The sequence below is a fragment of the Macaca thibetana genome, chromosome 1 (assembly GCF_024542745.1).
Source record: "Macaca thibetana thibetana isolate TM-01 chromosome 1, ASM2454274v1, whole genome shotgun sequence".
NCBI lineage: Eukaryota > Metazoa > Chordata > Mammalia > Primates > Cercopithecidae > Macaca > Macaca thibetana.
Window position 1 is genome coordinate 180,131,337 of NC_065578.1, and position 24,276 is coordinate 180,155,612.

The 24,276-nt window shown below is 40.7% G+C and overlaps 1 protein-coding gene across 2 annotated transcripts in view; it reads right to left on the reverse strand.

Annotated features, from left to right (window-relative positions):
• Positions 1 to 225: 225 nt before the first annotated feature.
• LAMC1 (laminin subunit gamma 1) overlaps positions 226 to 24,276 on the reverse strand; it is a 122,168-nt gene continuing 98,117 nt past the window's right edge. For both annotated transcript variants that reach the window (XM_050783347.1, XM_050783353.1), the window contains exons 13-28: positions 24,030 to 24,218; positions 21,409 to 21,654; positions 20,735 to 20,888; positions 20,026 to 20,168; positions 18,889 to 19,067; positions 17,656 to 17,812; positions 15,552 to 15,757; positions 14,718 to 14,797; positions 13,590 to 13,727; positions 12,545 to 12,689; positions 11,282 to 11,431; positions 10,932 to 11,046; positions 9,191 to 9,390; positions 7,970 to 8,128; positions 5,308 to 5,407; positions 226 to 3,287 (exon numbers count right to left, since the gene is read on the reverse strand). In XM_050783347.1, the coding sequence (XP_050639304.1) occupies positions 3,031 to 3,287; positions 5,308 to 5,407; positions 7,970 to 8,128; positions 9,191 to 9,390; positions 10,932 to 11,046; positions 11,282 to 11,431; positions 12,545 to 12,689; positions 13,590 to 13,727; positions 14,718 to 14,797; positions 15,552 to 15,757; positions 17,656 to 17,812; positions 18,889 to 19,067; positions 20,026 to 20,168; positions 20,735 to 20,888; positions 21,409 to 21,654; positions 24,030 to 24,218 (2,618 nt within the window). In that variant the 3' untranslated portion in view covers positions 226 to 3,030. The remainder of the gene's footprint in view (positions 3,288 to 5,307; positions 5,408 to 7,969; positions 8,129 to 9,190; positions 9,391 to 10,931; positions 11,047 to 11,281; positions 11,432 to 12,544; positions 12,690 to 13,589; positions 13,728 to 14,717; positions 14,798 to 15,551; positions 15,758 to 17,655; positions 17,813 to 18,888; positions 19,068 to 20,025; positions 20,169 to 20,734; positions 20,889 to 21,408; positions 21,655 to 24,029; positions 24,219 to 24,276) is intronic.

Genomic DNA, 24,276 nt, shown 5'->3' on the forward strand with positions numbered 1-24,276 from the left:
CAACTCCCAGACTACACTGCAGCATCCCAACTTGAGAGAGGCATATATATATGTGTGTGTGTGTATATATATACACACACGTACATACATACATATACTATATGTATACTGAATTGTTACCAAGAAAATAAGTCACCCAAAGAAGATATTATGTATGGCTTTTCATTCATTGTATCTTTTAAAACATCTTATGTCCCCAGTACCACACTCAGGCCACACCAAATATAAAGGGTTACAAATATTCAGATTTTATTATAAATAAAATACTGTTTTTCTTAAAACATAAAAAATGCCAAGTGTTGCATTTTATTAACCACCCTGGAGAGCAAGGCTGTAGAGATTAAGGCAAACAGCTAAAGTGAAGGCACATATAAAAGGTCCACAGTTGGAATTCAAAGGAAAAAATTCAGGGAAAAACAGCAGTATAACAATCCCTGTGTCACCCAGCATTCTGCAGCAGCCATCCTGTCAATTACATTACATAAACTACAGATAACTGGAGCTAGACAATAAAATAATGGCTGTGTTGCAGGAGTGTAATTAAGGTATCATCTTGTAAAGAACCTTTTATTTTAAAAATAAAATTCTGTTTAAAAAATATACCACACAGGTGGAGAAGAAAATAACAAAAAGTAAGTTAAAAGGAAACCAAACCAAACCAAACCACTCCATTGTTGCCTGAGACTTGCTGGAGTGAACTTCACCCAAACTAGCTTGGCAGTCAATCTTCAGTCCTTTTCTGCAAACTTGACCAAATGTATATGTTAGGATGTACCCACTTAATGACATGAACTAGCCAGGAAATGATGTGAAAACTTGGCAAGAGCATGCCACATCTCCTGCCATTGTAAAAGAGGCCTGGGAGAAGCAGCAGAGTGAAAGCTCAGGAATGTATCAGGTCAAAACACTTGTGGTAAACTCTGGTATATCCCACGCAGATGGAAACAGGAAGTGGGATCATCAAGAACTAAGTTACACCACCTCTCCCAGTCTACCCATCAGTAGCATTGTTCCTGATGCCCTAAAAGTGCTCAAAATGCGCTCTCTTATAAAATTGACCCATCCAGCTCCAATAATTGCCAGAAAGGGCATTTCTCCCTCATTCCTGGCTAGTCCCACTATGGCGTCAAAGATCCTCTTCAGCAAACTTTCCTAATCCTACCATAGCTTGTCAACCTGGCATTCCTGCTCTGGAACATTGTAAAACCATCGTGCTGCAGGTTAGGATCATCAGGACTGCAATGGAAGAGGACCCAAGTTACCTCTTTACAGTGGTTGGGTGTGGAGGAAAGCAATGATATTAATTTTAGAGAATGGAGATGCTGCAAACACAAGGCAGAGAGCAAAGTAGTGGGAACAAGTACAATCCAAAGAATTCTAGATGGAAGGGAAGGAGGTATTCAGATACACTGTGCCAGTGAAGAGGAAAAATTGAGCAAAGTGAACAGAGAGTGCCATTCTAGAAATAGGACCAAGTATATTTACATAAATTCCTTATTCTATAATCATGATAAACAAAACACAAAACATTCACACAAAAATATAAATTTGAAATAATTAATAGCACCAGTGTGTCAGATAATAGTTTCTTTCCCCCCACCCCGCCCCTGCTACGCAAAGTACAAAGTTGCATAGTGTTAAAGGCTATATATGAATCTCAAAGGCGGGTTGGTAGGAGGAAGGGGGTGTGTGGCAGGGAATTGTCACACTGTGGTCTTAAAACCACAGAGTTGAGGATCAAAAGTTGAGAAGCCCACTAGGAAACTCCACGTAAGGGTCTTCCCTCTACCTTAGAGGGAAGGTTTAGAGTGGATTTAAATCACAAAGTGCAGGAACTCAATAGCATTGGCAGCTGTGTGAAATACTGAGTGCAAGTATTTGCCACCAGGATTTGGCAAACAATGTTTTTTGAGGGATTCTGGAAGATGGAAACATCAGAAGAAAACTGGAGCTAAGGGTCAAATGTCTCATCTCTCTCCAACAGAAGAACAAATGGATACACGGGATTCTGACAGTACAAGCTGCCATCTAAGTTTTATCCCTTTGCCAGAAAAGACTAGGACGAGGAGGCTTGCTTTTCTTCTGCTTTGTCAAGACCTTAGGGATTAACTGTTCTCTGCCAGATACTTAACACTAGTTCCAAGACTATCTATAAAAAAGCTGTAAGAATTAGTTTGATTTTGAAAACAAAACTTTAGTGGTTATCATATCCCTATTTCTTCTGTGTAAGTTCCGTTTATAAGAATATTAAAAGGTGTCTTTTGGTCTATTGGTGAGTGCAAGCTGCCCATCCAGATTTAAATTATCAGCTGCCCAAAGATCTGAAAAAAGTTCATCTTCCTAGTCAATTATTAATATACTAGAAAAATCTTCTTCAGCCATGTTCACCTGGAGACTTTTATAAATAATTGCATCCTGACCCATGGATGGCTCAGTGTCCTACACTCAAAATAGCTAAAAGCACTGATGGATGGCTACCGACATTCTAAATGACCAATACCTTTGGCACAGGATGTTTATTTCCTTTTGCTTAGAAGGAAGAGGGGCAGGAGATGCAGATGCATTTTCTTTATCCATGGACTGGATATACTGGCCATCACAATGCTACTGTTAGTAGCCAAACTTTTCCTTCATAGAAACGAGTACTGAGACTGAGGAGGTTCTGCTGGTATCGATGAGACAGGGGAGGGCTACTTGCTCTGCCCCAGCATACACGGGCTCACACGATGTGCTTATGCCACTGTACAGTAATGTAGGATGCCACGTCCTCACGCAAATCAGAAGGGAAAGTGTGGGTAAGGTAGCAACGTGAGTGGAAGAGAGACTCTATTAGATAAAACCCTTTGTTCCCGATTCAGGATGTTTAATTTGCTTCTCTTTAAACTTTGTGACTTTTCCTGGTTCAAAAGGACAGTGATGGACAGCAGCAGAGGAGTGGGGTCTGAAAAATGTAATCTTTGTGTTAAGGCACTCTGTGGCCTCACAACTGCCCCCCTGTCAGAGGGATGCTGCCTTCCAGCCCTAATGACGCTAGGGCTTTTCAATGGACGGGGTGTTGAAGCAGCCAGATGGTAAGGTCTTCCTGATGTCTTCCAGATTGCGAATGTCCTTCATGATCTCCTCGATATCCCGATTATAGTCCATGATGGCAGCCTCCTGCTTCTTGGCTTCATTCTCCAGGTCAGACACTTTCCTATCAAGATCGCTGACCTTCATTTCATCTTTGGCTTTGTTTAGGGTGCCTTCAATCTCGTTTAGCTTATTCAGGTCCACTGTGTCAAGCTGCCCTGGAGGTCAGAAAGTACACAGAAGAGAACAGACACCTTCAGGAAGAATGATCCCTTCACAAGTACCTCCACTAGTCTCTAGGCCCAGCAGCTGCCACTCTGCACAGGCAGCCCTGCAAATGTAACTTGCAGATTGCTGATGTCACACAATGGTATAAAATATGCAAACCAAGTACAAACGCTGACCTAACCCAGCAGGGATAGGTCTGAGCATATAATTAATATCAAGCTGGGTGTTTTTTTCTGAGACAATGTCTTTTGCAGAATGTTTCCTAAATGCACAGCTACCATGTTCTAGACCTTAAGCTTCACTTGTGGTTTTGAGGGTCATCTGATAACATTTAATACCTTTTCCAGGTGTATACATGTAAGCTATGTGTCATTTTAGTGCCAGCAAAGATATACAAATCTCTAAGACCACTAATCCCTCAGCTCTTAGAGATTCCAGGGAAGATGGGTTAGTTTTAGAAGCTCACTTTCTGCTTTCAGGAGTTAGACACTATTAGGAGCCTTCCTATGGAAAATGGCCAGGAGTAAAACGCTGAAATAATTTCAGTCGGTCTTCACTTTAAGCTTAGCAAGAAAAAGAGGTTCTTTGGAAAGAAATGAAACGTTTCCATAACAAACAAAAGCAGACACAATGGACAGCATTTCATGCATACTTGATTAAAGTCTCACAAAACCATTTTACATCAGTGATTCTCAGATGTTAAATAATTTGCCCAAGTTTGCACAGCTTATAGGCAACAAAGCAAATATACTAACCTGAGTCAGACTAATGTTAAAAGTCTACCTGTTCCGCAAAAAGCTTTCTCTTCTAGCTTACTTTCATTTTATATCCATCTGTTGGTACATAACTTATTCTTGACATTTGAGACCAATAAAAAATACCCCCGTAGCCCCCCACCAAAACAAAATGCACCAGGCTTTAAATGCTAGCAAATTAAAATATAATGCCTTGCTACAAAGAGTCCTGGCTGGAGTGCTGACACTTTATAACGGAGTCCGGTGACAAAAGTGCATCTGTCCCAAAATGAAGCCTGCTCCCTATCACCCTACCAAACGGGATTAAAAGAAGGTTTCCGTAGGCATAGATTTCCTTGAAAAATCAAGGTTTTTCTCTCTTTTGGCATGAAAGCTTTCCCCTCATCAGACTGTCCTTACTTAGCAAATGAAGAGAATTCCAGGCAGTAAAGTCATGACCAGTTTTAAGTGTTCTTTTTCATTTTTTAAATTGAGACAGGGTTTCGCTCTGTTGTCCAGGGGGGAGCGCAACAGCTCACTATCACCTCAAACTCAAGTGACGCACCTGCTTCAGTCTCCTGAGTATCTAGGACTACAGGCGCATAGCACCACACCCAGCTAATTTTTAAAATATTTTGAAGAGACGAGGTGAGATCTCCACCGCTATATTGCCTAGGCTGGTCTCAAACTCCTGGCCTCAAGCTATCCTCTTTCCATGGCTTCTTAAAGTACTGGGATTACCAGTGTGAGCCATCACACCCAGCCTGTGTTCTTTTATTCTACTATTGAAATTCTTTACTTTAAATCCCTTAAAGATACTGCCAGCAAGATGAGTTAAGAAAAATCACTCTTTAGTTATACAATGATACTGGACCATAAATACCACCCTAGCTGGCAATATATCTTCAAAATACAAAAAGAAACTCCTCAGACCACAATGTTCTATTTAGGGCAAGGTCCACAGAAGGCACCTAGTAAGTGCTTGTCACATTAACACGGCCTAAAGTCATGATTCAGGTCACAATGTAAAGCTGACAAATCGTCAGTATGGTAAAGCAGCAAGTTGCTCTTAAAGACCCTACTGTGTAAGACAAACACTGATTTTATAAGGCTTTCAAAAATAAGCAAGAGCAAAAGGAAATATTAATAATTAACGACTTAAAAGGGATTCATGTAAACCTGTATCATCTGCTTTTGAGTCAACTGTACTGTATCACATCCCAAGAACAGTACAAAAGATTCAGAGACTGACAAAAATGACTCTATAGCTACGTACCCAGCTGTTCCAAGAGGTCATTAATAATGCTGAGGAGGCTAGTAACAGAGTTCTTGGCTTTTCTGGCATTGATCTCGGCTTCTTGAGCAGCCTGTGAAGCCTGTAAGGGAAAAATGAGGCAAAAAGTCCTGACTGTATGTTTTCATCTTCTTTAAATCTTTTTTCCCAATGACCCAACAAATTTAAATTTGCGGATTTTCTTCCCTTTTCTAACTTAGGAAATTGAAATCTCTCACTGCCTTTTTTCTTTTTTTTCCCGGTGGGGCTGCTGCATATCTTCATATTGAGGATGTTATTATTTCTACTTCATCAAAGTTATGAGTAGGCAGTCAGGATGCCTACACTCACTAACTCACTATATTTGTATTTCAAAAATTATCTCCTTTTCTCACGTTCTCACTCAATAATATACGGAGGTATATTCATAGTAAAACCTATTAAGCAGAAAGAAGTTATTTTTTAAGGATGATTACAGAAACTATGTTTCAGAACCAAAACATGTCCTTTGGGACACTCTTAGGGACTTATTAGAAATGTCCTATTCTTTGAAAATTTTCACAGTTAAGTAAAGCTCTTCTGTAAACTCCCCTTCCACATGCAATGACCCAGCCACAATACCCCTGACACACATACTTGTTTATTGGGGCAATATAATTTACATTTTAAAAACCAAACAAAGGTAAATACACTTGGGAAATTCCATGAAACCTGAACAAATAACTGTGCATGAGTCACAGGAAACAGCAATGGAAGAGGAAGTATCTAAGTATCGGAAAACAGATGTTCTCACAAATAAATCTAGTTGAGATTTAAGTGAGTGGCTTTGAGCCTCTTACCAAATAATTGCTTTTCCTAGTTTTGGGTCAGGACAACGCAAACATTTTGGGATCAAAACAATGTGAAGATTTAAAAAAGAACAAGAAAACAAGACAAAAAAACCTTCAAAAATAAATGATTAATCTCTGTCCAAATGGCAGCTGTCCTTATTGAGCATCCACAAACTTGTCTGCGAGTATAAAACGAGGGAGAAAGGACCCTGCCAGGGCCGGCCAAGAGCGATGTCCCTGCATTTAACCTGTGGTCTCCAGCCTCCTCTTTCAAAAGAATGAAGCTATACACCTTCATTCTTCTGGTTAAAAAATACATTACAGACTCAAATAATACTGGCCAAATGTTGGCCTTTCAGAATTGACAGAAATACAAATGAGATAGTACATGTGAGGGTGGTTTGTTTCCTTAGAAGTTATTTACCAAAAATAATAAAAAATCTTCTTTCACCCTTTGACCTAAACCAAAATCCTTTTTTGAAGCTCCTAAAGAATATACTGTTTTCTTTTTTCAATGTTTTAAATCTAATGTTTCTATAACCATATTAAAAATGAAATCCATATATGCTCAACATATGTGAGAAATATCTATTTTTTTAACTTTATATTAATTTTTTTTTTTTTTTTTTTTTTGAGATGGAGTCTTCCTCTGTGGCCCAGGCTGGAGTGCAGTGGAGTGATCTTGGCTCATCACAACCTCCACCTCCCAAGTTCAAACGATTCTCCTGCCTCAGCCTCCTACGTAGCTGGGATTACAGGCGCCTACCACCATGCCCACCATGTTGGCCAGGCTGGTCTCGAACTCCTGACCACAGGAGATCTGCCCACCTCGGCCTCCCAAAGTGCTGGGATTACAGGAGTGAGCCACTGCACCCAGACACCTTTATGGGAATTTTTACTTGAGCCACACCATGACAGAGAAAATAAGGATAATCCAAACCAACACCCACCCCCCACCCCCACCTACAAAAAGCATAATAAAATCAGGTGTTTGCACAGGGAGAGTTTCTTTTATCACTTCCCTAGAGTCTTCACTGAGATTAACAGGCTTTGTACTTCTTTTTTCCATCCCAAGGTGAAAATGACCCACACTGAGGGACTCTGTTTTTTGGCAGCAGTGAACAAAGGCCTCTTCCTTGCCACTGAAAGCGAGCAAGTAAACAAGTTCATGTATGTCATTACCATGATTGCTACACCCAACTGGAAAAAGAATATTCCTACTGTAACTCCATTAAAGTCGTTTCAAATCAAAATATAGCATAGAACAGAAAAATGGACCTTAGTTCTTCCTTGGGCCATCCATTAACAAGTCAATTTTGTTATAAACGGTACCTTGCATACACATTACCACAAAAGGTGAAAAATTAAACTAGATGTAAGTTTCATATGTTTTGGTTGGGTGGTGGACAATGCCATCTTCAAAAATTTCTTATATACAAGAAACCTGTCTTTGTCTCTAAGGAGCAAGGTGCTGGGAGAACAAGAATAGGAGAAAAATTAACTTTTCGCTGCATTCCTTTTTTATTAACATTTATGAATTACCCATTGAAAAATATAAATACATACTTTTTAATGTCCTAAAACGTCAAACGTGTAAAACGATGTTTTACTTTTAACTGAGTAACTTTGGGACATGACAATTGTGCAACAAAAATACCTGGCAGAAGATCCAAATTCTTTGTCTTCTATGTAAGCTACTAACCCAATTCTTGACGAGACAACGTGATGAAAAACAGAAGTCAATATAAAAAAGATCCTTCTTAACAAGTGGGGGATCTTTATTATTAAACACTGTTCACTTTCTGCCAAGGAACAAATATACCAAAACCTCTTACCATCCCTGCCATCATCATGTCCTGGTCAGCGTCATCTTGTTTTCGCTTTAGCTCTTTTTCTGCTTCCTGTAGTTGCTTCAACATATTGTTCACCTCATTATCCAGATCTGTAACTTCTGCAAAAGTTCTTTCAGCTTCTGCCTTAGTGCTGGTGGCATTCTAGGCACAAAAGCAAATTGCAATTTTTTTGAAAAAGCTTTCCTTTTTCTCAAGTATGCTCCCATTCCTTTTATAATTTGTAAAATGACTCAAAAATATAATCCGGAAACAATAATATATTGATTTATACTATCTCATGACTTACATTATCAATTTGGGTTATAAATAATAGTAAAAAAAAAAATTACTACCCACATGATAACATTTTGTATTTTATCTAGCACTTTCATTTGTATCCTCTTCTTTAATCCTGGAAACTTCTTTTCTATTATTGCCATTTTTAGCTGGGGTCACACAGATAGCAAATAATAAACATTTAATGGCATACACTTTCTACAACATTATATTGATTAGATGCTTTCACTGAGATAAAATTTAAATTCAAAGCTAGCTTGGTTTCTTCTTGGCAGTTCATCATAATGTACAAAAAGACCACAATCCTAAAATATGAGTATTTTATAAAAGCCAACTGTTCTAAGGAAACTAAGAGGTTTCTGAGATTCTTAAGTACCTAATTCTAAAATTGCTCCAATCTCTCTTTTAAACAAAACAGACTGACCTTGAAATAAGAGAAAGCCAGACTAAAAAACATTATTCTTTAAGATGAATCCTAGCAGTGGCAGGTATGGGAAGTCTCTCCTAGGAGTAGCTTACATATGGCGATATGCTTGAAAGGGGGACTTGAAAGTTGTATTGATAAGGCACACTACATAGTATTGAAATAAATACCTGTCTGAGTCAAAGAAGAATGTTTATTTAGAAAAAGTCTGATTCTTTGTGGGAATGGTCTCTACAGACATCTGAAGCCAGACCTCACACTGAGACACAGCAGAAATTTTAGAGTAAAGCACCCTTTTACTGATTCCCCCTCCTCAATCAATGTGGATACCTACTCTCACACCTAGTCAAAAGAAAAAAAAAAAAAAAGACAAATATGGTTTAAGACAATTTTACTGAAGTTCAGGGAAAATGTCTGCAAGGGCTCTGAGGGTCTGGAAAGAAACTGGAAGGTGACTAGAGAAAGGTATGGGCAGGGACTCTTGGAGAAGAGGAAACGCACACCTTTTGGACAGCGCTCGCGATCCTCTCCGCCTCATGGGCCTTGTTCTTGGCCTCTGTGGCGTCCGCCGCAGCGTTGCCCAGGGCCTGCTGGGCTTCCCTGGTCTTTTCATTGGCTTCAATGATGGTCTGGTTGATGGCAGGAATCTTCCTTAGCGCCTCCTCTGCGGCCGTCTTGTTATCGTTCACGCGCCTATCAAAATCTGAAACGAGTTCAAGGACACATTTGAGCTAAACTCCCAACAAGTAAAAAGGGGGCCTTTCAGGGAGTTCCAACTGAATTTTGTTTTTGAACAATGGAAGTCAGGGTACAAAATGGAAGACAGCATGGGCTGAAGTTTTAGAAATTACACATCTCTACAGAAAAGGTCCCCCAGGTAGTGTTACAGAAATGTTCCCCATTTCTGGAACTACAATTCTTACTTGAACAATGTGCTTTAAAATGCAGAGTGCTGAACATCCCATTACCACTACCTCAACCATTATTAAAAGCAGTGGCAATTTATTTAGTGTTTACTGTGTGTCAGGTACTGAGTTAAGAGTTTTGTGTCTTTGACATAAAATAGGCTGTATGATTTTTATAAGAAAATTGAGGATTAAAGAAGTTAGATGACCTGTGGTGCAGGGTGCAAGGTTTTGAACCAAGACCCCCTGACACCAGAGCCCATACTTTGAAATACTATTTTTTTTTTTTTTTTTGGAGAGACAAGGTTTCACTCTGTCACCCTGGCTGGAGTGCAGGGGCACAATCACTGCTTACTGCAGCCTTGACCTCCTGGGCTCAAGGGATCCTCCCACCTCAGCCTCCCAAGTAGCTAGGACTACGGGTGTGTGTCAGCATGCCTGGCTAATTTAAAAAAAAAAAACATTGTAGAGATAGGGTCTCACTATATTCCCCAGTGAGAAACTGGTCTTGAACTCCTGGCCTCCAGGGATCCTCCCTCCCAAAGTGTTGGGATTACAGGCCACCGTGCCTGGCCCATACATTCAACTAGTATCCTGTAAAGCATCCTGTAAAGCTTCTCTATTTATAGAACCTATGACTATTTTATCAGACATGAATTCACAGTTGCTCAGTGAATTGGTCACATTTCTCTTCTGTCTGGGGTGAAGAAAAAAAAAACCAACAAAGCATCAGATGCCACTGGCAGAGAAAATGAAAGATAATCTCCATTTACCTATGTAAGTTCTCTTTTTTTATTTTTTTTGAGATGGAGTCTCACTCTGTCACCCAGGCCGGAGTGCAGTGGCTGGATCTCAGTTCACTGCAAGCTCCGCCTCCCGGGTTTACGCCATTCTCCTGTCTCAGCCTCCCGAGTAGCTGGGACTACAGGCGCCCGCCACCTTGCCCGGCTGGTTTTTTGTATTTTTAGTAGAGACGGGGTTTCACCGTGTTAGCCAGGATGGTCTCGATCTCCTGACCTCATGATCCGCCCATCTCGGCCTCCCAAAGTGCTGGGATTACAGGCTTGAGCCACCATGCCTGGCCTGTAAGTTCTCTAAATAGGCATCTTGATTATGTGAGTTTGCCTAATAAGAAAATATCTTAAAAAAAAAAAAAATCCATACTGAAGTATGCAGGGATAAAATGACATGAGTTCTGGGATTTCTCTTTGAAATGCTTTAGCATAAAAAAAGTAGGGAGCTGGGGATGAAGTAATAAATATGGTAAAAGTCGTAATTAAAAAAAAAAAATCACTCTAGTGGTAGAAGCATTTGCCCCTGTTATCTCAGCCTTTTCTACCTTTCAGATTGTTGAGAATGTCATTAGCTTCTTGTAAGGTATCACGTCCCTTCTTTGCAGCCTCTTCGGCGAGGGCCTTGGCAGCATCAGCTCGGGCTAGGAGTTGGTCTGCGGTCTGCAAACACATGGCAGATGAGAGGATGAACCCTCAAAGCAAATCCCTTCTGTCTCCTGGACAGACAAGGCTCTCCAGAGGTGCCACCCTGAGACTTGCCAGCATACAACATGTTAGGGTGCTCTCTCAGCACTATGGTCTGCTGTCTGCATCAGAGAGACAAGATCACCACACACCCATTTGGACTGTTCAAATGTTGCCTCAAGAAATGAAGCGACCTGCAAATCAAACCAACCTGCTGTTCAGTCTTTCCTTTCTCCAGAAGGTTCTTGACTTCAAGTTCCTTCCCTCTCATGTCTTCTCTGAGGTCCTCATAATCTTTCAACTTCTGGTCAATCAGACGTTCCAGATTCTCAGCTTCCATCTTTATGTTATTTGCTTCATTCTGTGAAAATCAAGTAAGATCACTACACTTTGGATAAAACATTTAAACTAATGAAAAGGTAGGCTTAGGAACTCTGTAACTCCTAATACTCAATTGATATGTTTAAAAGAACTGCACAGATCAAGATTTTATGGGCTTTCTTTTTTTAAAATGAGATATATTTCAGACTCACTGAAATTCACAGCATCCACATACAGTTTGATGAGTTTTGACAAACGTATTTCTGCATAACCAACACCCCAATCAAGATACAGATTTCCATCACCCAAGAAGCTCCCTTTTCTCCCTTTCCACCTGATCTCTACTCCATCTTTCCAACACTGTGCCTGCCATTGTTCTGATTTTTATCATCATAGACTAATTCTGCCTCTTTTCTAATTCTAAATATACGGAATCAGACAATCTGTACATGTCTGAAGAGACCTAAACCTTTATGATAAAAATCAAGTCAACACCTCAGATATAAGAAGTGAAACTTAGTAAATCTCAAGCTTAATGCAAAAAATACACCATTTATACAGAGCTTGGAGTGAGGATCCATGATTAGAGTACAGATATTAAATAAAATCCTACCAATTCCAAAATATTTTACCTGCCCCACAACGTCCTGCTACAGTCCTTTAATTAAACCATTCTCTCTTATTTCTCTCTAGGTCTCTACTAGACAGAGCCTGGGAGTAAATGTCTACATGTACTCTGTTTTAACCAATTCAAATGTATTATAATTTGGATTTGTACTAAAGACTTAGGAGTGATTGTTCATATCATTAAAGTAGTCTTTGCTATTTAATGTTTACAATCACAGGATTCTTTACCTTGACAAGTTTTTGTTTTTGTTTTTTTAAGAGATGGGGTCTCACTATGTTGACCAGGCTGGTCTTGAACTCCTGGCCTCAAGCGATCCTCTCACCCCACCTCAGCCTCCCAGGGTTGGCATTACAGGCGTGAGCCACCATATCTGGCTACCTTGGTAAGTTCTATTAGCGTATGTGAAATAGACTCAACTTTAGCAGCGAGTCAGTGGGAGGACAGAGGGAGGTGCAGAGCAGTCGGCCTTCACATAGACTTGGGGGAGAGACAGGGTGGGGCTGTGCGTACAGGCTGCCCCCATACCTCCAGTGTCTCAGAGTCCAAAGGGCTCAGCTGAGCCACGCTGGCATAGATCTCAACAGCTTTGTCACCGGCCCTTTTGGCCTCCTCATGTACTCGGGCAGCTTGTTTTTCCAGATCTTGTGAGATGTTCTTCGCTTGTTCATACCTAAGACACAAATAATGTGATTTAATGACAACTTAGCTGCTTTTAGCATCTTAATGTTAACCAGATTAACATGATCATGTGATAATATGCCCAAAACCTCAAAGGAAATGCTACATTAAAATGCTTGCATTTTAATAACATTTTGCATATTTACATTTTCTCTTATCATTTCTATTTATAATGTATGGCTTGGCGGGTGCGGTGGCTCACACCTGTAATCCCAGCATTTTCAGAGGCCAAGGTGGGCGGATCACCTGAGGTCAGGAGTTTGAGACCAGCCTGGCCAACATGGTGAAACCCTGTCTCTACTAAAAATACAAAAATTAGCCTGGCGTGGTGGCAGGTGCCTATAATTCCAGCTACCCGGGAGGCCGAGGCAGGAGAATCACTTGAACCCGCGAGGCAGAGGTTGTAGTGAGCCGAGATCACGCCACTGCACTCCAGCCTGGGGGACAAGGGCGAGACTTGGTCTCAAAAACAAAACAAAACAAAACAAAACAAAAAAAACAAAACAAAAGAAAAAGAAAAATTTTTCTATAATGTATGGCTTACCATATATTTTCTTATTTCAGACACCCTTTAAAGATTTGTAGTTCAATTATGTTTCCTCTACTTACTCTATTATATTTTTTTCTCTTCTTCATTTGTGCAGAATTTTAAGTATCATGGCTCATCTTGTTACTATTCTCTGTAGTTATAACAGTAATTGAATTAAACCAAATCTCTGTGGCTCCACATGCCCTTCTCTACTTACTGTGCCATTTCAAAAGCATGATTAACAAAGGAAATCTTACTGCATGAATGCATGCCCTGAATCCACCAGCATTTAATTTTTCATTGAATTAGTGTTACTTACCAGAACATCTGAAGGGGTGTAAACCACTTTTAAATTATACTCACTTCCTATTAAGCTCTTCAATCTCAAATGCTGTTTGATTTTCTCCTGCCAATGTCCTCAAAAGCAGGTTGTATGCCTCAGTTGATGTATCATTGGCTGTCTTTGCCACTCGAACAATGTCATCAGCTTCCTGTTTATGACTATACAGATAAAACAAAAAATAAGCCATGAAACAACCATCTGATAGGGAAATAAGTAAAATTTAGGTAATGCTTACTTTATTATTACTATTTTTTGAAATGGAGTCTCACTCTGTCACTCAGGCTGGAGTGCAGTGGCGCAATCTTGGCTTATTGCAACCTCCGCCTCCCAGTTCAAGCAATTCTCCTGCCTCAGCCTCTTGAGTAGCTGGTATTACATGCGTACGCCACCATGCCCAGCTAATGTGTCTTTAGTAGAAATGGGATTCGCCATGTTGGCCGGGCTGGTCTCGAACTCCTGACTTTAGGTGATTCACCTGCCTCGGCCTCCCAAAGTGCTGGGATTACAGGCATGAGCCACTGCGCCCAGACTACTTTATTATATGTACATATACTAACATGGGCAAGAATTCTACAAATATTGGAAAACCTCATTCATTTGGAATTTTGCGATCATTTCAGTGGGGCTGAATTTATGAATAGCCTTCTAAAACTGAGATGAGAATATTTTCCAAAAAATTATTGGTATAAATTTATGAGAGAAAATGTTTATAATTATAATTCTTCAGAAAAACTATTTTTAAATTTAATTGAGAGTAATGTATATATAAAACTGCGTATGCCAGCAAGACATCATTTATCTAATCATAAACAAATCCCACGCCTAATCTTTATTAACAATCTGCTAGTTTCACTCAGTTACTACAGTCTTAAATAAGTTAAAAATCTAAAAATGTTATGGTTTTGAGATATATAAATATGAACTGTCTTCAAGCCACTGTATTCTAATATTCAAAGTGTGAATATTCTAATGTAAAACTAAAAGGAAGAAAAGAGTATACACAGCCGATAACATCTTAGAAAAGAGAGCAAACCTTGCAGAAGTGGGTTATGTGGAAAGCGTTTATGGGTTATGGAATAAGACAACACACACACACACACCATAATGGAAGCCACAACTTAACCATTAAACAGAGGTCCAGAAGTTACCGTTCAGCAAGCTTTCGAGCCTCTTCCGCCAAAAGAGTCATGTTGTTTGGGTCCCCTGTAGATTCTGGCTGAGTGACTGACTGCACAGGAAATAAAGCACTTATTCTCAAAAGACTGAATTATTTCAATTTAATAAAGCAAGAATCAAAACTAAATTTTTGTTAGAGGGCAAAAAGAACGCCTCTTCCTTTTTTTTTTTTTTTTTGAGATGGAGTTTTACTCTCGTTGCCGAGGCAGAAGTGCAACGGTACAATCTCAGTTCACCGCAACCTCTGCCTCCTGGGTTCAAGTGGTTCTCCTGCCTCAGCCTTCCAAGTAGCTGGGATTACAGGCATGCGCCACCATGACCAGCTAATTTTGTACTTTTAGTAGAGATGGGGTTTCTCCATGTTGGTCAAGCTGGTCTCGAACTCTCGACCTCAGGTGATCTACCCGCCTCGGCCTCCCAAAGTGTTGGGATTACAGGCGTGAGCCACCGCGCCTGGCCCCAAGAATGCCTCTTCTTATTTTCAGGGATCTTTATTTAATATCACCACCCTCGATTGCAGATTCTTTCTATTTTCAGTAAAGGATAAAGGAAGATTAAACTGCCTAGTACCATAGAAGGAACAAAGCTAGAGAAATAACCCAGATGTCCCTTGGTTTTTATCCAGTTTGTAATAACTGTTTCATGCCAACTATGAGCAATGTGGCTTTCTTGCTCTATAATTAGGGACAAAGAGAAAGATGCATGGAGTCAATTTAGTTGAAGAAGCACTCCACTGCCAGTAACAGACTTGCTACAAATCCCAAGGGCCTCCCCCATCCCCACCTCAGACGTTTGCAATCACTTACCACATTGGCAGCAGCTACTTTTGCTTTTTCAAGTTCTCTGGACGCGATTTCAATCAACCTCTCTGTGTTCTCTACATGGGCACGTGCTTGTTCAGCCAAGTTTCCAGTCTCTTCAATGGTATTCCGGATATTTTGTAAACGGCTAATTTGGCTGGACAGACTGTTATTCACTCTCTGTAGGCGATCCATCAAATTCTGGTCAACATCTAAAATGGTTTGCAGAAGAAAGTCTGTAAATTATCTGAAGAGGATCGTATCATCTCACATGAAATCTGAGGCCCTATGTATCTTTACTCTTCAAACATAGCAGCTTTCTGCCAGGTTTCTGCAAAGCCCCTGGCATAGCTGGACAGCCTTTACCATGCCCAGTAGGTCCTTCTCTGTATACTCATCACACTTCTCCAACCGTGTGCCCATCTGCCCACTTGACTATGAACTCTTTCTTACTCATCACTATATCGCTGGTCTTATGCAGTGGATGGCAAAGAGAAGACACCCAAGGAATGTTTGATGAAGGCAAGAATGACTGACTTTAATACCAGCACGTGCAATTTAGTCATAAATATACAACGTTGTTAAAAATGCTGCCAGCCCTAAAAGCCAAACATTTTTCAAAACCCAGAAAAAAACTAGGTTTAAAACATATGTTGAAGTATGACAAATTAAACTCATTTTGCATTTTAAACTAAATAGACTCTTCTGCCACCCCCATGCCCCAGCATATCAGTGTAATTTCTTTCAAACTGATCTCTGTTTTTGAATAGTTCTTAAAATTATTCTTTATTAATATGCTCATTCAACTTAAATCTCATACGCAGGTCCTAACAAATCAAAAGATAAAATATAACCCTGTTATTATTAAAACTTTCATGTATCATGAGGTTTTATTAATATATAAAAACCATTAAGTAAATTGACCAATTCATATTTCAGCATCATGCTCAGTGTTGGGGTCTAAATTTTCTAAGGAATGTAAAAAATAAAATAAAAAAAGATGAGAAGTCAAAGGTAAGACCAACAAAGATGAATACAGGTTTGGAAAAAACTAAACTGAAGCAGGGCTACCAAATGCATGTACAGAGGTGATATTCTATAAACTCTTGCCTAACTGTGTATGGTGGTCCTGCTTGGAGGGTTACTCAATTATTTGATAATGTAAAAATTTTTTGGCTGGGCGCAGCGGCTCATGCCTGTAATCCCAGCACTTTGGGAGGCCGAGGTGGGCAAATCACGAGGTCAGGAGATCAAGACCATCCTGGCGGCCGGGCGCGGTGGCTCACACCTGTAATCCCAGCGCTTTGGGAGGCCGAGGCGGGCGGATCACAAGGTCAGGAGATCGAGACCACGGTGAAACCCCGTCTCTACTAAAAATACAAAAAATTAGCCGGGCGCGGTTGTGGGCGCCTGTAGTCCCAGCTACTCGGGAGGCTGAGGCAGGAGAATGGCGTGAACCCGGGAGGCGGAGCTTGCAGTGAGCCGAGATCGCGCCACTGCACTCCAGCCTGGGCGACAGAGCGAGATTCCGTCTCAAAAAAAAAAAAAAAAAAAAAAAAAAAAAAGACCATCCTGGCTAACACGGCGAACCGCCATCTCTACTCAAAATACAAAAAATTACCCAGGCACGGTGGGCATGTGCCTGTAGTCCCAGGTACTTGGGAGGCTGAGGCAGGAGAACCACTTGAACCCAGGAGGTGGAGGTTGCAATGAGCCAAGATCAGGCCACTGCACTCCAGCCTCGGTGACAGTGACTCTGGCTCAAAAAAAAAAAAAAAAAAAGCAGCTTATGAAAACGCATGCCTTTCATGATTTTTAAAACTATTTTAAGACACCCTGTAATAGAACAGATTCAAAAAATGCTTGAAATTTCAATATCAAATAGTTTTTTATCTGTTGGAAAATCACCCTAGTTACTATATCTTAAAGCAGTAAGTTTGTCAGGTTGTTTTTGAATTAGTGTTTAAAAAATGAAATAATTTATAATCTACAAGTAGTTTAAATATTGAGAAAGAATTTTATAAAACCATACTAATTAACCTTGCTTTAGGAGCCACATCTAAAGATTGGTCCACCTCACTGAAGTCACGCACTGTTCAATCATGCATACCTTTGACATCCTGGGCCTCACGAAGGAGGTCCATAACTTCCCTCTCTGCTTCCTTTAGTCTATCCTCGAAGGCTTGATCCGTCACCATCTCATCCCCAGTTCCAAGGTTTGCTATGAGACTCTCTAATTCCTGGAGCTTCACTCGATGATCAGCAACCTAAACACACAGAAGAAAGAAAAGGGAAAGGTAGGACACACAAGTATTCCTGAAGAACTCAATCACACTTCCTGCAAGAATCATGGGCACTCCATGAATATGTAGTTCTATCCACTCCATGGATGTCTACTTCTGAAGAGAAGACATGGCTAGTTTTTCTTTATTTTTCTAGCTTCAAAAGAAAACCTTCAGAGTCATTCCTTTGACTTTAAAGACTGCATGCTGATGATTCTTCAGCTCTGACCTCTCCCTTAAGTGTCAGATTACCTTCGTGACATCTCCACTCAGCTCTCTGATAGGTATCTCAAACTTAACATCCAAAATTATACCTCTTACCTCTATTCTCCCTGATGAATTCTCCACCTCAGTAAATAAGGCCTCCAGCTACCTTAAGCAAAAAACTCAAGACACATCCTTATTCTTCTCTTTCCCTATCCTGTCCCCAAACACGCATATTTATCCAATCCAATTGAGGCTTCCCATTAAGCCCCATTCCTAACCATCATTGTTCACACAGCAGTCAAAAGCGCTCCTCTTAAAATATAATCTGGATTTCCTAGATTTTAAGAGTTTCTTCAATGCATCCTTATTGGATTTGGGATCAAATCTAAACTCCTTACTATGGTCATCACAGTCCCATATAATCTGTCCCGACCAACCTCTCCAGTCTTATCACAGACCACACTCTCCGCACTTAGCAGGCTCCAGCCACTCTCCAGCTCCCAGGCCTCTGAATACCAGGTTCCTTCTGCCTGGAACAAACCTACCATTACTTTTCACTTGGCTCATTCCTTCGTATCCATAAGATCTCACCTTAGATGAATTCTGTAGAGAGGCCTTATATAAAGTAGCTTCCCCCAGTTATTCTCCTTTTGTATTCTTCCTGGCACTTATCTCAGTGTTTGTTTTGTTTATTTATTTATTTTTTATTATTTGCCTCCCAACTGGAACATAAGTCTTTAAGAATAGGGACCACATCTATCTTGTTCACCACTTTTTCTATAAAGATTAGTGCACAGTAAGTTTCCACTCAATGTCTGCTGGAAGAATAAATGAATGCACTATTGACAGCTTACCTTATCCTTTACCAAACGGTAACAAGCTGGACATTCCTGGCAGCCAGGCCAAGACCGATTGTAGAAATAGTTTTCTTCACACTGGTCACAGCGATTTCCCACAAAGCCTTCTCTGCATTCACAGCGACCATCGTCTTTGCACTGAAGTGAAAGAGACCCCTCGGGATGACAGTCACAGGCTGCAGAATAAGGAGAAAATAATACATAATTAGCAAAAGAAGGAAGTGTATATCTCTTATTTCAGACTGGCAACAATAAGCTGACTATACTACTGTTATAATTTTCTGAAAAACAGGACTATTTATGAGATATTAAATGGCTAAGTCTGTTTAGCAGAGAAAACGGACAGTTTTTAAAGTCAAAATGAGCTTTAAAGGAAAACGTGCAACCTTTGGGACACACTTCAGGTTACTTAGTAATTAGAGAAGTTATGAAAGTCCCAGTGCTCTTTTCATGCACTTCAAGAATTCATCTTTACCTTCAATTCTCCACTGTTTAATATTTCTCTAAGGAACTAGAAAACCCAAATGCTAATGCTTCTTTTGCATTATCTTATAGTTTGTTTATTCACTGTGTTCTCTGAACTGAGTCAATTACTTATGCTACATTCCACAGGAGAAATGAAGGAATTCAGAAAGCAAAAGCCAATCTGTTCTGAGGCCCAATTCCAGGCAAGTGTTTACGCCAAAGAGAAGCAGATGTTTATACGTAATCATACCAAAAGGGCCCCAAGGGTGGGAAGCAACTAAAGCCAGTAAGTCAACAAACACATCGTGAACACAATCCTCCACTATTTCATTATCTGCACTAAGAATGCAATCAATAAAGAAGTTTCGTTAACCACAGTGGGAAAGCTCAGTAATCAAAGGAAGACTTCCTTGGAAAAAATAAAAGATTGGAAAAAGGAAGAATCAGAAATGTTATAAAAGAAAACATACAAAGAAACCAGAGAAGGCTTTGATCTGCAGAGTTTTAGAAATGGATAATATTCATCAAATAAAGCATCTACGATGACTTAGGTACAGCCCTGACTATGAGCCAAGTGGCTAGACGGAGGGTGTCAAAGTCTTTTCTGGCCTTAAGACACTAACTGGAATTAGGGGAGGCTTAGAGTTGTATGCCACCAACACCCCTTACGTTTGCAGCCTTCAGGTCCAAACCCAAAGTGGTTGACCTCACAGCGCTCACAGTGCTGACCGGTGATGCCAGGCTGGCACTCACACTGGCCGGTGCGGATGTCACACTGCCCATTGGTGGAGCCCAAGGCATGGCAGTCACACCTGAAAATGAACACAGGACATTTCTCAGGCAAAAAAAAAAAAAGACTTTAAGCAAAACCTTTTTTTTTTTTTTTTTAGTATAGCACTGATCTTGTATCAGAAAACTGAATGGTAAGCGTTACTAAGATGGAATGTTAAGGGTTATTAAGCCCCTAAGGTTCAAGTAATTTTCATGAGTGGTATTCAGAACTTCTTTTCCTAACTTAACTGCTACCAGTGTTCTCCAACCTGGGACTGTATGGACACTAAGTAACAACTCTGAAAACAGAAGCTCCCAGGCTGCAACCCTGGAGAGTCTGATTCTAAGTGCCTCAGAAACGACCTGGCAATTTGTACTTTTAAAAGGTTGTTCAGGTGATTCTGGCACAGCTGGGGCCACTGTGCTCCACTCCTTTCTTTCAATAGCTTTATTACAATTCTCCAGCATTGCCCCTGAAGGATGCGTTGCCTACATTAGGCACTCCAGGAATTTCTGAACAGTCAACTATTAAACGTAACTTATAAAAATTCATTTTTTATAACAGAAAAAGCAAAGATTACTTCCACCAAAGGCACCTATGTCTCACCTCTCACAGCCTTGCCCACTCTGCAGGTTGTAGAATCCAGGGTCGCAAGCACCACAGTCCCGGCCAGTCACATGAGGCAAACATTCACATTGCCCCGTCACGGGGTTACAGTTGCTCTGCTGCTTCACTGTCCCATACGGATTGCAACTGCAGGCTAAGGCAGGAAGACAGAGACAGCAAAAGACACAAATCACCTGAGAGAAATACTAAAATATAAATAATCCAAAGAGGTTCTTTAGACTTGTGTTGCCAGGTTGGTAGCTGCTGGTCACATGTGGCTACTGAGCACTTGAAATGTGGCTGGCTGGTCTGAATTGAGATGTGCTATAAATGTGAGATACGCAATGGATTTTCAAGGTTTAGCCTGAGAAAGAATATATATTTCATTAATAATTTTTATTGATTACAATAAGAAATAATATGTTAGATATATTAAATAAAATACATTAGTATTCATTTCACCTGTTTCTTTTTACGGGACCACAGGTGTCAGACGCCATGACTGTCCTTTTTATACTTTTTTAATGTGGTGACTAGAAAATTCTAAATGACAAAAGCAGTTCACAATGTACTTCTATTGGACTAAACAACTATACGTATTTTAAGAGACACATAAGAATTGTCACAATAAAGGGACATTTAACTGTGACAGAATCTGGTTAAAGGCTGATTACCTTTGCATTTGTCTGCTGGATTGGGAGCCAGGGGATTTCCAAAAAATCCGTCTTTGCACCGGTCACAATAGAAGCCAGCAGTATTATAGATGCACTTCAGGCATTCTCCTGTCAAGCGATTGCAATTTCCAACTGCGTTGGGATCAATGTTGTCATTGCACTGGCACAGGCGGCAAAGTCTCACAGGGCCGTTTCTACCTAGGGGGTCTCCAAAGTAGCCATCATCACATAGCTCACATCTCTTACCTGGGGATGAGACAATCTGATGTTATGAGAAAGAAAAGCCTTAGACGTTTTTGGTGCTAGATTACCACTGGCTACAGGTAGTCCAGAGTAATCATCACATGAGAGAAGACATGGTGCAACAAAGGGCAAAGGACCTGGGCTGCAGCCCTGGCATGGGGCCAGATCATCAGAGTGACCTTGAGCACATCTCTATTTCCTCACTAGAAAGGAAGCACCTGGTCTGCCTACTTCACTTCAACTGTTGTGACAATCAACCCAAACCATCTATTAAAAGTGCTCTGTAAATGAGTTAAGCCCAAGGTTTATAAACCTCTCCAGTCTCAAAGGATAGTACATTCGTATATGTTGTTTTGGCAGATGATATTAAAAGAGGTGAAGTGCCACTCTTGACACCATAGGTTTCCCACACAACAGGGTGAGCAGAACCATTCTCTTAAAATGTAACAGGCATGTGCTAATCCTTGTTAATCAGTATCAATTGGTACAAAATCAGGGTATGTTAGAAGAGAACTTAGAAATCATCAGTTGCTGCCTGCTTGTGTTAAATATTATAGATCAAGGAAGAGACAGGATAAGTACTTTGCCTGCAACCAAAGAACTGACAGGTAGAGAGGGAGAGCTAGAATCCAGGGCTCTTTCCACTGTCCTAAATTCACCACTCCTCATCCTTCCTTTTCCACTTACCTACCATGATTAGTTCAAGTTGGGCTCATGATATCTTTGTAATCAGTAGGGCCTGAATTAGCCTAAAATTTCTGGTGAATCCGAGGTTTATTAATTCATTCAACAAGTATTTTCTGAGCTCTACTACATAACAGCCAGCACTGTTCTAGGTCATTAGGATGATGTGAACAAGGTGGATAAGGTCTCTGCTCTCATGAAGCTTATGCAGCGGTTGGTGAAGACCAATACATAGACACACAGATAAACAAGATTATTTCAGATAGGGATACGCATAAAAAATTTAAACAAAATAGAGCAACATGATGGGGTGAAGGTGAGGGCTACTTTATACTGGTGGGTGGGGAAAAATTCTGTAAGAAGAAGACGTTGGGATAGCAATGGAAAGACAGAGAAGAGACCAGCCAGGATATTATCCAAGGGAAGAAAGTTTCAGACAAAACAAGATAAGCCATGGAAGCAGTTCAAACCCATGTAGGAGCATGGAGGTCAGAGTAAGTAAGGGATTTGGTTTTAGTGTATTAAGAAGCTACTGGAGGGTTTAAAAGTGGTATAATGTGAGGTACATTTTTAAAGGACCATTTTGGCTTCCATGTGGAGATTGGATCCACTGTAGGGGAGCAGGTGAAGCAGGGAGAACAATTAGGCAATCCCAGGTGAGAGATAATAGGTTTGAACCAGGGTAGTGACAGTGGAAGTGGTGAAAAGTGGTCAGATCTGAGATAAAATCAGTAAGATTTGCTGACTGTTTCTAGGACTTGAAAGGAAGATGAATCAAGTATAAGCCCTGAGGTTTCAGCTTGAGCAACTAGGCTAATGGCAGCATATTTACTAAGATGAACAAGATTGGAGGAGAAACAAAGGGTTGAAGAAAAGGGAGGAAATCAAATATTTAACTTGGATTTGTTTAAATTTGAATTCCTTAGGCTATGTGAATCAAGATCACAGCAGAAAATGGCTGATACAATCAAATCAGCACGGAGTGTAGGGAAACTGCGAGGAGAGTGTAGCACTTGAGATAGGCTCCATACCCTGGGCCCTCAGGTGGTAGGTGGAACAGCTAGCAGAACCTAAAGGTGAAAAGAGCTGTTTGGACAAGGTCTGCCAGGAGCTGAGAACTTTGATTTGAGGTCATCAATCCAGAGAACCCCATAGAGAAGGAGCCATGGGATAAATACTCTGTCCTCACCCTCTTCCTTCTCTGTGAGCTCCCGTATGTGCTTCCTGCTGTCTGAATGCAGATGGAGCCTGGCATTTGATGCAGTGCATGCAGTTCTCAGTCAGGGTGGAGAAAGGTGAACAGGGATGTGGAAAGGCAAGCGGAAGGCTTCTAGCCCACCACCCAAGTGGAAATGGCAAGTAGGTAGCTCAGGAGAGGTGTCAGGGCTGGAAATACAAACTTAGCTATCATATAGAAAGGCTTTTGAAGCCTAAAGACGAGATTTGATCACCTAAAGGGGAGATGGTAGATCAAGGTGACATGAAAGCCCTTGGTTGAGAGACGGAGACAATGAGGGGATACCCAAAAGAGAGATGGAAGGAAACAAGGAGAGTGAGCCTCAGTTTCCTATTAGGAAAACCATAACCACTGAAACTGAACCAAACACAAAGATCCAAAACAACCCCGAAGCCCCTTTCCCCGAGGTCTTTTTATAGAATGGAACACTGAAAGCAGACAGAGCGAGCAGACTTACCAGTGGTGCCAGTAGGACAGTTGGTGCACACCACCTCTCTTGTCTTGGGGACAACAGCACAACTTGAGCCTCCGGGACACGGACAGGGCTGGCAATCAGAGGAGGTTCCTGCAGTTGAATCTCCATAGTACCCATCACTGCACTTCTCACAGTGCGGGCCAGCCGTATTGTCTCTGCAGTTACAAACACCTATTCGGAGGGCAGGTGTGAGAAAACAGGCAAGTGAGTACAAGTATGTAAGACAATG